The sequence below is a fragment of the Halichoeres trimaculatus genome, unplaced genomic scaffold, assembly GCF_033239565.1.
Source record: "Halichoeres trimaculatus isolate MK-OKI-2021-1 unplaced genomic scaffold, fHalTri1.1 fHalTri1_scaffold_6, whole genome shotgun sequence".
Classification (NCBI taxonomy): domain Eukaryota; kingdom Metazoa; phylum Chordata; class Actinopteri; order Labriformes; family Labridae; genus Halichoeres; species Halichoeres trimaculatus.
Window position 1 is genome coordinate 25240542 of NW_027437184.1, and position 16584 is coordinate 25257125.

Here is a 16584-nt window from a genome sequence, read left to right on the forward strand (position 1 = left end):
ACATAACCGTTTCTTTAATTTAAAGTCAAGCCTCTCTTTTTTAAAATTTGAAATCTTTTTATTACAAAGAAAATTCACAGAACAGCAAACATCTTTTGGAGGTTAATTCAGGTAAAGCAAACACAATGAGGTAATATCTCAAAATATATCTTTGAAAAACGGGGCAGTTAAGAATAACGTGATATCAAGTACAGTTAGTTTATTTACAGTCAAACATCACAATGAGGAAAAAAAACCTATTACTCTACTCTACCAAAACACTTTCACCAGTGCTGAGACTTTACACACAAAGGTTCAACAAACAAGGGAATCAGTCCAGTGCAGTCACACCACTCATCCCCACAGTCAAGCACAGTATGAGGTCCAATACGACACCAACGACTCTCTCCTGACCTTCTTTCAAACATGGCAACAGAATCACAGTTATTTTCTTCATGTCAGTAAATGTTATTATGGGAACAGAATTTGGGAAATATTAACGATTAACCCATCAGCAAAATCCAACTCATTACTTTACACTAATACAGAAACACCCACTAGAAAAGGGAGTCAAGCTGGATGAAGTTGGCAGTGTACAGGGAAAGTAAGTGGAGATGTTTTGTCCTTGAAACATGACAGGAATGGTGCCAGCTGTCAAAGGAGAAGTGGGGTTGACAAAAAACACAGCAACACATTTTAGCTTACTTAAGGAGTTAATTATTTTAAGCCACGTTTCACACATAATGTTAATCGTGTCGGCTCAGCACAGATAACCAGAGGGGAAGTTCAATTTGTACAGCTCTTTCCTCTATCACTCAATTTATAAATCACGTAAGACAAGGGTGCCGGGAATTAATCTGTAGGCTTCATGTCACAACCTTTTAATATAGCAATTCAACTTACCTCTTCTGGATAATTGGCAAAAATGTCTGAGGGCAAAACTGAACACAAGTACACTGATTTCTTTTTTTTCTTCTCTCTGCTGTTACTTCCATGGATTAGTACACGTCATCTTCTTTCATCCTCCAGAAAAGTTTGCTTCAGTTAATGAGATCATACTGCATCAAGTACAGGAGAACCACTTCACCTCTGAGAGGAAATATAGAATTAAAAACAGCACGTCACACAACAGGATCCACAGTTTTTCAGCAGAAAAAGATGATAACCTGATACTTGTATTCAACACTTGTCATGGTTATGTTAAAAGGCACAAGTTGGTCAGATCACATTTAAAATCTAGATCAATTGTTCTACCTAAACAAAGCCCATCTTATCATGCATTTTTAGACAAACTCCTACATCTCCCTGCCTCCTGCGATCATTTTTTCCTGAATTAGATTAGTGTTTAATATCGAGTGTTGTACACAGAAATAAATTGCTTTTGTTTTCCAAGCGAGTCACATTACACAAACAGTTCAGGGGAGAAAGGTTGACAAAAGGATGCAGTATCCCAACATAACACTTTGACAACACTGCTCTCAAACCACAAGTCATTTTTATGATTCACTTCACTGTTATTGGAGGAGAGTTCTATTTGTTCTCTCGGCAGGTTAAACGCTGTGTCTTTTCTTTTTTGACAGTTAGCAAATTCACCGTCTTTGAAAGCCAAAACGTCTTCTTGACCCCTGCTGGGTCACTGCCAGGTCACGAGACTGAAGGCAGGAAAAGTCTGACATCAAAGTATCCTTCAAAGCACCGAGCGGTTTTCTTTCTTCAGTGTTTAGTTCTGAGAAGTCAGCTCTGATAAATCCAGACTATATATATATACAGTCAAAATGCTTTAATACAAGCATCAACTCCCCTATGTCTCTGATGCATGAGTCTCGATCCGTGAGTGTTCTCAGTAGCCTGTCATTCAAATCGGCTCTTCTGGTGTATCGAAAAAATCCTCAAAACACGTTTTGGTTAAACAAATCCCTCTGCAGCACCGTCTCATGCTTCCACTGTCTTTACACAGCCAACTTCCAGTCTGTTTTGGAATGTTTAACATGTTATCCACTAAAGTAAAGAAAGAAAGAGTTATTCCTCTCTAAAAACATTTGTTTAAGTTTGTCATTTTCTGAAAGCAAATAAAATCAGTCCTTTCTCTTTCTAACTGCATCATCTCTAGAGCTTACATGAAGAAACAAGAGAGCTTAACATCTGAAAACTCATGACAGATTAGAGGTTAAAATGATAGAAATACAGCATATTAACATAAAACATCCTAGTCAAATAAACTTACTTCAAACTAATTACATAACAGACGCAGGAAGACAGTTTGTTAATGAGCGTCAGCTTCAGGAATCATTGAGAGGGCTTTTTCAAAATTAAAAAAATGACTGCAGGTGTCCCTCCATGACATCAGGCCCAGGTTAGACAGAGAGATCAGGAGAGCATTAGATATGCCTGCACTATAACAGCGTTGGCAGAGGAGTGGGGGACAGCTGCTCCTTTGGTGCATATTTGGCAAAAAAGGGCAAAAAGACGGTGAGCATGACTCCAACGATTGCTAGCATGTAGCCCCAGCCGATCTGGCATTCCCCAGCGTAGTAGATCTCTGAGTTCCCACAGAAGGACCTGACGAGGGATGAGTTCAGGCCGAAGGGGTAGACCAGCAGTCCGGCAGCCATGATGAAGACTGAAGAGGAGATAAAAAAAAAAGACATAGAATCAAGTGATTAGAGGGAGAATCATCAAAACAGCAGCTGTGGGAAGGAAAATTAAGCATAAATGTTTTCTAAGCTTCAGTAATATAGAATGGGACTTTCAGCTGATGATCCAGGTGGTGTTGAATCTCACAGAAAATAATTCATTTTCACATAATGATAAAAACCTTATTTTAAATAACTTATACATTTGTCTCTCGTAAAAGGATGGTCTTTCCATTGAGGCATAGCTTCTCCCCTACTCTTGTCTGTGTGTTAGAAGTATTCTTATTCAACCAAGGTTTGGCTTCAACCAACAGCAGTGAAAAGAATTAAATATGTTTGTAATATTGTCTTCCATGCACTGAAAAGACAGCATGTCTTTCTTACTTCCGCCAATGAGGTTATGTTGTTAGGAGAGTTTGTCTGTGAACAACGTAACTCAAAAAGTAACAAACAGATCTTGATGAAATTTTCAGGAAATGTTCAAAATGGGATAAGAAAGAAGTGATTATACTTTGAAGGTGATCTGGATCACTGTCTGGATCCAGGACTTTTTTTAAAAGATTCTTTATCATTGTGAGATAGGGCCATTTTCACCATATGTGTATATAACTCCACCATAAATGGTCGGAATTCTTTGCAAAACAATACAAGACAAGGTCACCATCATTTCTGACAGATGTAAAAGTACGATCCAGATCCTGGCAATATTCTGGACATAGAATATTAACATAAACCTGCAAATAACACCAAATTGTTGCAGACAGTCTGCTGAAAGGGAGTATAACATTAAAGTAGGACTAAAGTTTTGCCTGACGATCACAATATGCTTGGAGGAGGTCTGAACTCTCTGAGTGCTTATCAAGTTCTGGATAACAGATGTCATTATGAACCATTTTCACTCGCGGTGCATTTTAGTAAAGAAGTTATTCCTCAGAAAGCTGTTTTTGTAGTTTGTTTATGAGTGTATGTTATCAAAACTCAATGAATCCTTTCACCCTACTGATGGGATTTGGATCATGTGTTGATGTACCACCAGACAGCCACTTGGTGGCAGTGGAGGTTTTGCACAAACGGCTTTAGTGTGAGTCAAGAGAGTGAATTTAAAAGTTTATCAGTGCCCAAGTGGATTATTTTCCCTGGAATAATGTGACTTGTTGTCTTGTGTCAGACTCATTAAAATAAATCAGAGCCTGGATATTTTTATGATTCTAACTGTGGCAGAACAGAGCTTTCAATATATTTAACAGCAAACGCTCCAACTCCTTTTAATTGACAGAAACTTCTAATAGAAATGATAAATGCATTCTTATATCCATTTGCACTCTTCATGTTAAAGTTTTGCTGCTTCATAAAAAAGCTCTCTCCTTTTCTCCTTCCCTGTCTCTTTGCGCTTGCTGTGATCATTTTTCTGAGACGCTATCTCCAGCGTCCATGCAGCTGGAGCGAGTGGCTCACTTTTACAAATTGAGTCAAGTCTCCTGGCCTGTGCTGCCAAGCAGTTATCGACTGCGCTACAGGCTATCATTGCTGCTCTTAGTCATTCAGAGGGCCTGCTGGATTTCCATTACAATGCCAGGTGTCATAGTTGTCTTAGCTTTGTAGAGCTAGGGTTACCGAAATAGCTTGAACTTGTTCAAGTGAGAAAACACCACAAACATATCTTTTATTACGCTGTATTGATTTCAGGAGATGTCTGTTTTGCTGCTTTCAAGGGCAGGAGCTTCATGGTCAGTGGGAAAAAATGTCTGTATGAGAGCTTCAGTGCTGTAGCTGTGTGAGTATTAAATCAATGGTTTGTGTGAGCCTTGAAGGATTGTGTCAGTAGAACATGGATGAGGAGGTAGGAAGCTTTTACTGATGTTAGTTGCACTCTGGGGGTTTGAGGATTGACTGTTAGGGAGGATAAAAGGAGAATGATGGGGGAGAAACACAAAGAAAGAGGTCTGAATGGGTTATGGAGGCGTATCTCTGTGGAGGGAGAGGGTTGTCTAGCTGGCTGTGTAGTCTCTCTGCGGGGTTCATTTAGGGTCTGCCATTCAGCCGCGTGCATCCTCACCCAGTATCCAGCTTTCAGTGGCTGTGTTTTTATCTGCTGGGGCCCAGTGCCGTGAAACTCACTGCCTAATGATACTTTAATGACCTTCTTTATCAAACTATCATTGGCTTTGTGGAAGAAACACAAGGGCTCCCATCCTAAGGCCACTCCCCTCCCCTCTGAAAAGATGGCACATGAAGCGAACTTGGACACAATAGTACAACGGATAAATGATCCACTACAGCACATAGGCCCCAAATAATCAATACAGAAGTGAAACCCGGGCTGCAGTCTCTAACAAGTGTCAGGTAGAGCAGAGAAATGAGAGCTGGATTTTATTTTATCAGGCCAGGAGGGTTAGCGGGGCTGGTGTCTGGATCAGATAAGCTGCTACCCGCGGTGAGTGGATCTTTGTAAGCCTTTAATGAGAGAAGAACTGTCCAAAATCTGTAAATCTCAACCTCATATCAGAGGTGAAAAGGAAATGGAGGAATTATATTCTCCAGGTCAGAGAGAGGTGAACCCAAAATAAAGTGGAAGAGGAGCTTCACACAGTTTATTCAGCATCAGTTCAGCAGCGTTGCTAAGTGCTGCTGTATACAAAATGACATGTTTTGTTGCTCCAGAATAAGCAGAGTAAAGACTGAAAATGATTTTATGATTTTCAGTTGCTGATTGGTTAAATTTTTTTTTTATTTATAAAAAAAAAAATTAATAACAGGAGTCTCATTAATGTGTGTTTAAGTTGCATACACACAAAGCAAAATGGCTTGCATGTAATATGAGCCTGATTCACCCGTGCAGATTTCCAAGTGGATCTTAAATAAGGTTGCATGTGCTCAGTCACTTTAACAGTTAAACGCTGTCATTCCCAAGTTATGATGGTCCTAGAGCAGGGGTGGCCAACCTGCGGCTCGGGAGCCGCATGTGGCTCTTTGCCTTTCAGTGTGCGGCTCTTCGATCCATTCATATATATATATATATATATATATATATATATATATATATATATATATATATATATATATATATATATATATATATATATATATACACACACACACACATATATAGTTAAGAGTAGTGGTGTGCCAATCAATCTAAAATATTTAAAATATTGATATATTGATGCCAGCGTTGGGATCAGTGTTGATCAATGTTTGGGTGTACAGATTGATACTTAAGTTTCAGTTTCTCTTCTCTAGTACCAATTTAAACACACTAACACAATAAATCTTGATTTGAAAGTTGGAAATGTTTTGATTTTCATTTTATGTCATTTTGTTTATGTGTGAGAGAAAGTGTGTTTGTAAGATCCCGTGCGTGACGTGGCTCTCTATAGTACCATGGTTTTGTGGCTCTTGGTCTCTGACTGGTTGGCCACCCCTGTCCTGGAGTTACCTGTCAGGCCTGGAAAGCTTGTTTTGCCATCAGCGCACACAACTTTTTCCTGTATAAGGTTGTGGCATCCTTAACACACCCTCTAGCTGTCTTCAAAGAGGCTCATTCAAAACTCCAACTAAGCTTTTTTGAGTTCAGCATTCAGCTTCCACCAATGATGGACCTGGAAACTCTGTATCAGAAACAAATGGCTGACATCATGGACACTACCTCTATACCGTCCAGTCTATGGTCTGGTACTTTGATTTTTACCTGCTCTCAATCATTAGTTAAATTTTGTGAAACAGTTTGGAATCGTTTACCCCACAATCTGGGATTTATTGTTAGCCTCATTGAGTAAAATGTGCTTCATTTGGGGTGCTGGGATAGCCTAGTAGTCGATGTTGCACGACCCATAAGAAAAGCTAGCTTTTGAGCTGGCAGACTGCGTTCCCATGCAACATGTGTCACCTTTCATACATGTCACTCCCCAATCTCACCCTGTTTCCTTCACTTTCCTACCCTCAGTCATACAGATTCAAAAGGCTGGAAGAACAATGTGCTGTCTTACCTTTAGACTGGTCAGAAATTAAATGCCTATTAGAAAGACTACGAAACTTGTTGCTTTGGGTTATCTTAAATCATAATTTATTAAAAGATCAATGCCTGCAGGTGTGTGTGTGTCGGCATGGATTCAGAAATCAGTTTGTAAACAGCACATGCCAAATTTGGGGGTTCAAGCATGTTGACACACTTAGCTTGGATTCTACACACTTTTATAAATAAGACCTCAGGTCTAGACCATATTGTTTAATATGTTATTTGGTGACCCAACAATGGTTGTACCAGTGAACAAGCACCTGGCAACGGCATCAAGAAAAGCTTCCTTGTAACTGGGAAAAACCTTGAGCAGAACCAGACTCATTGTTAAAAAGCCATCTGCCACAACTGGCAAAGCCTGGTGGTTGGAATAGAAACAGAGACAGGCAGAGAGTGAGAGAAGGACAGGCACATACTCACAGACAGGGGAGTAAACACGCACAGAGAAAGCAAACCAAGTCAGCTTTGGTTAGTCTGAAATTGGAGAGAAGTAAAGATACCAGACCTCTGAAGGAACCCCACTCACCAGTTACAGAGTTCTATGACTAAGTCTGAGGAGTGCTCTTACTTGTTCTCTTCTAATGACCTGACACCTGACTACATGTACTGCACATATTTAAGGATGCACAATTCAGAACAAGGAACCCTTTTCAATTTGAGTATAGTAACAAATTTAGTTTCTTCTGCTTGCATGTAGACAGGCTTAATTTGGACAGGGTCTTACACAGCCCAGTGGTCTAATCCCATGAGGGATGGGCAGTGTGATGAAAGAGGTTGACATGACACCATGACGCCATGTAGGATCGACTGAAGCCTGGCGCTGTTCATTACTTGTGAAGCTGGCAGAGCTGTGTACATGTGGTCTCCCACTTAACTGAAGGAAAACTGAATGCCTGTGTGTTGTTGACATCATAGATAATGACGGGGTGGCCACGCAGGAATCAATCAGCAGGTGATGATTAAAGAGAGCTCCTCAGGTCACATGAACGCAGAATAATCAAAACAACTCCGCAGGGTTACTGCTACGAATAAAAACAAACATGTTGAAGACATCTAAATTGGAGCTTCGAAAAAAAGTTGTGCTGAAGTGTGAAGACTCGAGAAGTCTAGTTAAAACCACCACTGAGACAAAGGAACTGTCCACTTGAATGATCACAAACTTCTAATTTGAATTTTAAGGCATGTGTGAATGTTATCAAAGAGAGGAGGCAACAAATAAGAGGGTGAATTTTCTTCCTTTGCTTCAGAAAAGCTTTTCAGTTCTTTCAAGATCAAGGATAGAGTCCAAAGAAAGCGCTCAAAATGCTGAAGTGGTAGGCGAGTTCGGACATAGATTTTTGACAAAAGCCTTGACTAATGCTCTGAAAGCCACCAGTTCTCTTCATTGAGACTAAACTTCTTCTGAGCTTTAAGTGCACATAAAGAGCAGAAAGGCAAAATGAAGCGTGTTCTGTGGATGAACCACAAAGAGTTCTTCATCTTCTCATGGGGTTATGTAAGACTGTGAGAGGATTTGTGCCTGAGAATACAACTGCAGTTAAACAGAAATACTAGTTAGTAGGGGTGAGAGAAAAAATTGAGAATGGATATGTCAGGATTTTTTGTTTGACAATATCAAAATTTTTGTTAAAAAATCAATTTTTATTTTTCAAATTCTTCATTTCAGTTTTTGTTTCAGACTAGATTAGAAAAAAAGTTAGCACTTTTCTACAACAGAGGGTAAAATGTTTCTCTCTGACCCACGTGATGTGCATTTTACGGAAAAATATGGCTCCTGGTATAGTCTCTAGAGATTATCATCATTAGTTAACTTTTTCACATGGTCTGGTGTTAAAAAAGCAAACTGAAAGTCGCAAAAATTGTAAATATCAAAGAAATTCAATTTAAATTGAATCGGTGCCCCATAAATCATAATGAAATCAAATTGTAAGATTAGCATATCGTCCCAGCTCAAATAGTTTGATTTCTCTTATACACTGATTTCTTCGTTTAGTTACTTTTGAATACTCACAACAATTAAAACAATCAGTAAATCCCATGTTGAACTTTCCATAAGGGTATAACAATACACCCAACTCAAGATAAAATACAATCCAATACAACATGATACCATACCGGATTCATTATAAAATGTATTAGTGATACATTCAAGGTGTTAGTAATCCACCTGGAAATCTAGCTATAAAAAGATGCCTAATGACAGTGGTATTTAAATCAAGTTGTTTGCCTGCTGTTATTTTGCTTATTTGCCTCCTTACACTGAGGTATTGTTCTATCCCAAAGAAATCTTGCCTCTTCTGTTGACTATAACATCTTTCTTTGTTACCTGGGAAGTAGGTGTGTATATACTCCAAGCCACAAACAGTTAAGCCCTAATGAAAATAATGGAGAAGATAAAAGAAAATACAGGGGGTATTATGATTTCAATTCGTTTAAACATGGATATGAAGCAATAATGCTTAATGTCCAAACTAAATGTGCACAGATCTTTAGACTGATACATATTTAAATAATGTAGAAATCCATGATTCAGTCAACTTCAACTTCTGTAAAAAAACAGTTCATTCTGAAGAATATCAGAGATCTAAACAAAACTTTCTGAAATGATGAAGTCATCACATTAAGATCTACTAACTGGATCATGATACGATGTATCTAAACGATGGAGAGGAGGGTCTCAAACACCAAAGTCTGCTCATGACTTTGCCCTGAACAGTCCTCTAGAGAGCTGCCCAATCAGAGGAAAGGGGTTTTGTGGAGTGGTAAGCCTTAAAGAGACAGCTGGTAAAATAAAGTGTTTTAGACAAAGGCTGAAACACAAGTGTAAGGAAAAATAGGGGTATTTTGAGCTATAAATCAGGTAAAGCTATTACAAGGGTTCAATTGCCCCTTTTTTAAAAAAATCAGCCAGTGTTGTCTTTGCTTTTGGTGCAACCTCAACTGGGAAATCCTCATCTACTATAGATAAAAGACACACACTTCTATAGATTAACAACAAATAGAAACCTCTGCTTTTTGAACAGGGTGTTATTGTTGTTATTTTAATCCTACCAATTTGCTTCATCCGACGTGTGACATTGATTTCTATTTGATATTTGTTACCAGTTCAGCCTGCTGGCATTCTGTTTGACCATCTGATTTTATTTTGTGCTGAGCTAATCTTACATTTAGGAACAAACCACATGTGACTTGGGAGGTCAGTTGCATTGGATGTCTTGAGCCTAAATGTGTCGATTTGGGAGGGGCCAGTCTACACAGCTGTAACCTTTTAAGTTAGTCTGCAATGAAAACATAATTTCAGCTTCCATCCCATCCCAGTCACCATGCAGTCTTCACAGAGTTTGTAAGAACCATTAACAGCCACCAGACAGTAAAAAAGCCCCAAGTTCTCCCATCATTTACCTCTTAATAGATCCTCGTATCAGCCAATTTACTAACCTCCCACCAGCTAATCAATGGTCTGCATTTATGAGAACTCAACACAGGGAGGAAAGTCCAGCTCTGCCTGTCTTTTCTCCACAGAGCTGAATAGACGGGAGGTGGTGTAGAGAGTGTGTCAGCCTTGATCAGATGAGTGCTGCTGAGTATATGAGGCTTTCATAATGGCTCAGAGATGATGAGACAGTGAATAATGGAGTGACCTCGAGTGAGTTGGGCACTAATGTGTCCCACTTTCAATACAAACTTAAAATACGCTGTGCCAAAGGAGGCCATCTCTGTGTTTATTTGTAGAAAAGATGGCAAATTAGGAGTTTAAATTTCACACACTAATATTTTTTCAGACAAAGTTGTTTTTCAGCAGCATTGTGAGTCTTTTCAGTCACTTTTTCGTTCATCGCATTCTTGTTTAACAACTTACAGTTTGTTAAACTTGAAAGGACAAAAAGCTGGAGGACTGGTTGTATTTTTCATTTAGACAACTTGTTCGAATTCACACTTTCGCAGTTTCAAAGTGTCCACAGATTTCTGACAGAGGGCATGAAACATCTATTTGAACATGCAAAACAGCCAGGAGCATCCAAGAGCACAAGATTTCATTGTTCATCAACTTGGCCTGATTTCACAGGTAGCTGCAAAGCTGCCGAGGCCTTTGTGTACGCTAATGAAAAGCAAATACCTTCATGCGTTTGCTCCTCTCTTTTTGTGGGAAGGTTTGTTTGTGTGTTCATCTGGACAAATGCATTAGAGGAGAAGTAACTAATAAAAAAGCAAGGGCAAAGCATTGTACTACAAAACAAAGACTGTGCAGCTTTTAACAACCAAATGAACTAAATTAACCTTGAATGTCTTTCTCAGTGGTGCAGCGAGAAATGGAAAGTTGCTCCCAGAGATGGTGAAACAGGTTCACAGCAGAGAGGATGAGAGAAAGAGATTGAATGAATCTGCGGGGCAGGAAGGTGTGTGATAACCTGGCATCCAAGCGTGACACAGAATCAATTTCTTCACACACCTCAGACAGAAATCATTCGCTTAGTTTATTACACAGAAACACACAAATCATAGGATCGCTCATGTGTCATATTTCAATGTGAACGCCTGAGTTCAGCTGCAGAAAACTGACAAGTCCAAAATTCACTCTTGTCAGAAAGCTAAAGTACAGTTAAGTCAGAGGCATTGATATACCTCGTATCTAATCTATAACTCCTCCATTTAATTCTTGCCAAGATATAACTCGTAATAAATGAAGTGCTATGAGCATTGACCTACTGCAGTAAAAAGACCTCTGCCTTGGTTCAAACTATATTTCTTCCACCTAGAGACGGTGCATTCCTGTCTTCTCAATAGAAAATTCTCAAATATGCGAGTAAACTGTGACACTAACAAAATGATGAATTAACAAAACGACAAAGGGAAACATTGTTAATAAACCATCTACAAACTGTTCTCAAATAAACACGCGGACATAGATCAGCATGAGAAAAACAATGACAGAAACCATTTTTGAGTAATATAACATATATTTTAATTTCATAGTTTGGCCTCTGTTTCATTTTTAACATTAAAGAAGAGGTGTTGTCCTTTTTTAGGCTTTATACTGTCCCTCCGGTAGCTTTACATGATTTACAGCTCAAAAAAATCCCTGTCTTTCTTTCACTGGACTTCTAAAAAACCCTTCTTTCAGCCTTTGACTAAAATGCTTCATTTAGCTGCTGTCTCTTTATGGCTGTCCGCTCCACAAACCCCCTTCCCTCTGATTGGTCAGCCCTCTGTAAGCCGGTCAAAGGCAGAGCTATGAACAGACTTTGGCAACCTCCGGTCCAAAAATATGAGACAATGCTGAAATGCTGAAATCTGCTGTTTTTTTTAAGTGTCTGCCTGAGGCTGGCTCCAGAAGCACCAAAAAAGACGTTTTCACAGCAGAAATAAACAAGTTTGCTGCTACAAAAAACTTCTCCCATCTCAACCACTTATTTTACTATGGGCACTCACTGTACAGCAGGTGATATTTGTTTTGTCTAACTCAACAGTTAAGATATTGAGATCAGGTCAGCTCAGATCACGTGACTGACAGGCAGCCTATACCTGAAACTATGGAGACTCAAAGCCCGCCCCACTTCCAATATGGCTGTGCCAGCCGATCTGCTTCAAAAATCAGTTTCAGAAACAGACTGGTGACATCAAGGAGACTACATTCATTTATTATACAGTCTATGTCTCAAGGTAAGGAACAAGTAAGAAGTTGCTACTTCTTGGTACTACTTGCTTTGAAAATACGCAAATGTTTAGTGTGGACATCAGACATGGTTTCTTTGTGTCCATGTTTAGAGAGCAAAATATTCCCGGTTTGAGGAGACAAGCCCGTCAGCCTGGAGAACTCTGAATCTTCGGCTTCACTGTCAGTGCTGTGATCACAGCATCATAACACTGTAGTCTTTATCAAGTGACACATCTGGACTATCATCAAACCATCATCAACCCCTGTATATTCACACAGTGAGAATCAAACATTTTGTAGAAAGAAGTGTCTTGGCTGACTTTTCTTTGCTGCTTGTTTTCTTCACAGACATACCAACCACTTTCTTGTGGCACCAGCTTGATATACACAAACGTTGAGCTTGGTGTTGTGACTACAAAATTAATTGATATGTGATTAAACTGTAAGGAGGAAGGAAATTTCTAGGGAGGCGGGTTTCTAGTGTCATAACTCTGTTAGCAAGAGAGAATTAAACTTAATAGGAAACGGGTTCCCTGCCAATGGTACACGCAGAGCTCTGTAATTCCTGCTGGTGTAATCTGTCTGTTTTCCCCCTCTGGCAAACTGTTACATGAAATATATTAAGCACACTGATTATTGTCACACAGACAGTCAGACGCCTGTGGAGATGACTCTGTGTACAGTTGCTCTGTAATGACACAGAGTGATTCATCGGCTAAACAATCCACTGTTGTTAACCTTTGAAAAGATCAGAGAGAAATTCACAGTTAAACATTATCACAGGTCACTAATAGTATCTGACTTAATGTGATCTCCTGCTGAGGACAGACACTTTAAAGTAGTCTTTAATAAGAAGTTAAGAAGAGTGAGACTGACAGTGAGAAATAAGACTCGACAGGTTATACAATAAACTCAAGGCTCAGCTTCAGAGAGGGGACGGGAATATATTTAAGTGGACTAATGCCCTGCTTATCTGCTCTGACCTACAAGCCTCACCGACAGTCAAGTGGAGACCACAAACTCCTCTGGGACTAAAGGAGTCAGGCATGTAAATACACAAAACATTAAAAGAAGAGTCTGAGAACCACAGAGGGTCTTTGGGTTTCTTATATCCTCTGTCACCAGCACCCACTGCTCGGAAACTTCTTATCCGGCTGCACCCCACACAGGGACATTATCTGCTGCTACTTCAAAGACACTTGAAAGAGCACACACATTAGACTGTGGCCTTACATTACTGCAGACCTGTTTGATGTCATGTTACCTTCAGCCGGCAGGAAGGGAAAAACATATTTTTCTTCTCTGCCGAGGATAACACCTGCCTTCTCCCACGGTAAAGTTTTGGACGAAGGTCTAACAACAAGAAAATGAGTCTAATAAATCTTGATTCACCAACACAGAGTGTATTTGTTTGTGTTGCAGGCCGTGTTTGTCATTGATGAAACATGCCGACAGGAAGCATATGCAACTGGAATGTTCTTTAATTACAGATGTAGGCCCAAAGCGATACATCAGAACTGCTGTTCCTTCGCCACGTTCTTCATCATTTTGTCTGTTTTTCTTAAGTAAGCACTTTCCGAGAATAGAGCAGGTGAGCTGGTTTTTGTCCAGCCTCATGTAGACAATATTAAACCAGATGTGACCAGACAAGCTCATTTAAATGAGAAACTGGTTCACAGTGACAACCTGGGGCTATAAACAGAGTGTGACCCACATACACTCACTTAAAATGTATACACACTGACAGATGTACACAGCTCTGCATAGGTGTTTGCATATTAACATGAACACCTTACTGTACGGGTACAAGACAGCTTGATGTAGTGTAAGTTCTCTGGTTCAAGGACGGCTAAGCAAATAAATCTGAGATAGAAGTGTGTGTGTGTGTGTGCGTTTGTGTGTGTTCAATAATGAAATTGTAACAAAGGGCAGCACAAAACAGTGGTGCATCACCAGGAAATTGCCTTTCACTGGCTGCATACAAGAAGTATTTCCATTTCCCCCTCTATCTGCAGGCGAATGAAGATGTGAGGATGGATAATTTCGGCTCTCTCGCACAGGAGGCACACATTTTTCTCTTGACCTCCTGTCCAACAACATAAAAAAGGAACCAAACAGAGATCTAAAACACTAAAGGGTACAAGTATTGAGCAGAAACTACAAGTTAAGTTAAAGAAGTACAAGAGGAAAACTCTTCCCTAAGTGGAGCGTACACAACAGACTGCCTTGTACTGAAACTAATCCTATTTAAAATAAATAACATACAACAAAGCAGCAGATGGTCCAGTCTCCAGCGTTACATATCTAAATGTGCTTCGACTTGAATCCATTATTTCGACCTCTCTGTGTTCTCAAGGTGAGGAATTGTAGCGTGGAAGATGAAAGTTTCAGAGTTGTTGGGAGTTGAACTGTGCCAGCAATGAATCTTCAGGTAGTCAGCTGGGACCTGGTGGAGCGTGGGCAGAAACAGCAGGGACTCCATCCTAATGTGATGAGCTGTGCTCGAGTCTGCACACAGCCATGTTGATAATTAAGCTCAGTGAGCCTCTGGGAAATTATGCTAATGACGCTCCTCCGACTACCTTCATTCCTCGAAACGTTTGGCTTAAGGTGATTACGCACACAACAGCAAGTAAAACACAACTCCAGAATAAATGTTTCAGGGGGAGATTAAGGAAGAGAGGAAACGAGGGCAGCGTGGAGGGAGAATGGGCTGAGGAGGAGGTAAGTTTTCAAAGATTCTCAACGTACTTTGGTTGTTACGCGCTGCTATTGGTTTTGGTTGAATTCTTTATTTATTTTCAGCTCTTAGTGAAGGAGAACCAAAAAAACAAAGAGCAGGAAATGAAAAGGTGCTGGAAGAGAGACATCCAGCTAAGCCTGAAGTGTCAAAACAAAAAGGAACAACCCTGAGAAACACAAAAGAAGCTCAAAGTGTGTATTTCAAAAAAAGACCCAGCCAAAATTTTCAGAAAGTTTAAATTCTCTTTCTTTGATTTCAATTTTTAGGCATCCATTCTCCTAAACCACTGAGCTAATCACAGCATGTTTGAACTTGCCCCACATCAGATACGTTTCCACTTATACAAAGTGTCTTTATTGCAACAGTTAATCTTGAATGGTATGCATTAACTAACTTAACTCAAGATCAAAGTGTTACCCTGCTACTTTGCAGTTATTGTTAAATTACTTGTCACGTTGGTATTTTTACTGTGAGCTCACATTGTCACTCATGCTGTATGTTGAGTCTGAGCTGTACTGCCATGATCAGGGCAGTAGATCTGGCAGCTACTGACAAATCGTCGATAAAGCTTTTCTAACTCAGTGAGAACAACTAAAGGAGACAATTTGCATCTCTACTGTGCGAGTTTTGACAATATTTTGATTAAAAAAGGAGGTAGAGTTGAAAGTGTCTAGCAGGGAGAAGGTGGTTACCATGGCGTACGAAGTGCCGCACATGAAACGAGTGCTAGCCCAGCTAGTCTATGCCCCGCTCTAAAGGTAAGAGAAAAAACTGGGTTTATCAAAATCAGGATTCTTTGTCAAAAAAATGTTGGGGTTTTTTTTCAAATTTATATTCTGTTTTTCAGTCTTTGTTTTCTCCAGTAGAAGGTTAAATGTTTCTCTCTGACTCACGTGATGTGTATTTTATGGGAAAACATGGCTCCTGATATTGTCTGTAGACATCATCATCATCATTTAACTTTTTCACATGGTCTGCTGTTAAAAAAGCCAATTAAAAATCGTAAATATCGAAGTATCACAATTTAAATCGAATTGACACCCCAAAAATCACAATAGAATCGAATTGCAAGAATAGCATATCATCCCAGCCCTACCTTGCTTTGTTCATTACTTTGACATTTTTTAACTAGCAGACTCTGTGATTCTGTATATGGCTAAGTTGAATACATTTTGCATAACTCTAACTGTTTTCTGAATCTTTCTTTGGAAAAGTCTATAGGGTTGAATTCATTTTGTCTTTGACTTAAAAGGAAATTGGTTGCTTTGGACCATCTCTTTTTACCCCTAATTCATACATAGAGCTTGAGCAATGTGCACTAGGCCATACTTAAAAACCACTGTAGTCAATTAGTGAACTCAGCATCCGCTGCATTGCACTCATACAGCATGCGCTGCGTTTCGCCAACGGCTGCTTGCAGCCACAGCTGCAAGTCTATTTTTGCACTGCAGAAACGCGTCAATCTCATCAGAGCAGCCCATACCAAACAGGAAAACAGACATAAAAACAATACGAGTATCCAGTCATTTTACAATAAAGCACCATGTTCTGACTCCTG

The 16584-nt window shown here is 39.6% G+C and overlaps 1 protein-coding gene across 1 annotated transcript in view; it reads right to left on the reverse strand.

Moving 5' to 3' along the window:
* Nucleotides 1–76: 76 nt before the first annotated feature.
* The window catches only part of lhfpl7 (LHFPL tetraspan subfamily member 7), a 206780-nt gene continuing 190272 nt past the window's right edge, over nt 77–16584 (reverse strand). The window contains exon 3 of the mRNA XM_074671464.1: nt 77–2599. Coding sequence (XP_074527565.1) covers nt 2373–2599 — 227 coding nt within the window. The 3' untranslated portion in view covers nt 77–2372. The remainder of the gene's footprint in view (nt 2600–16584) is intronic.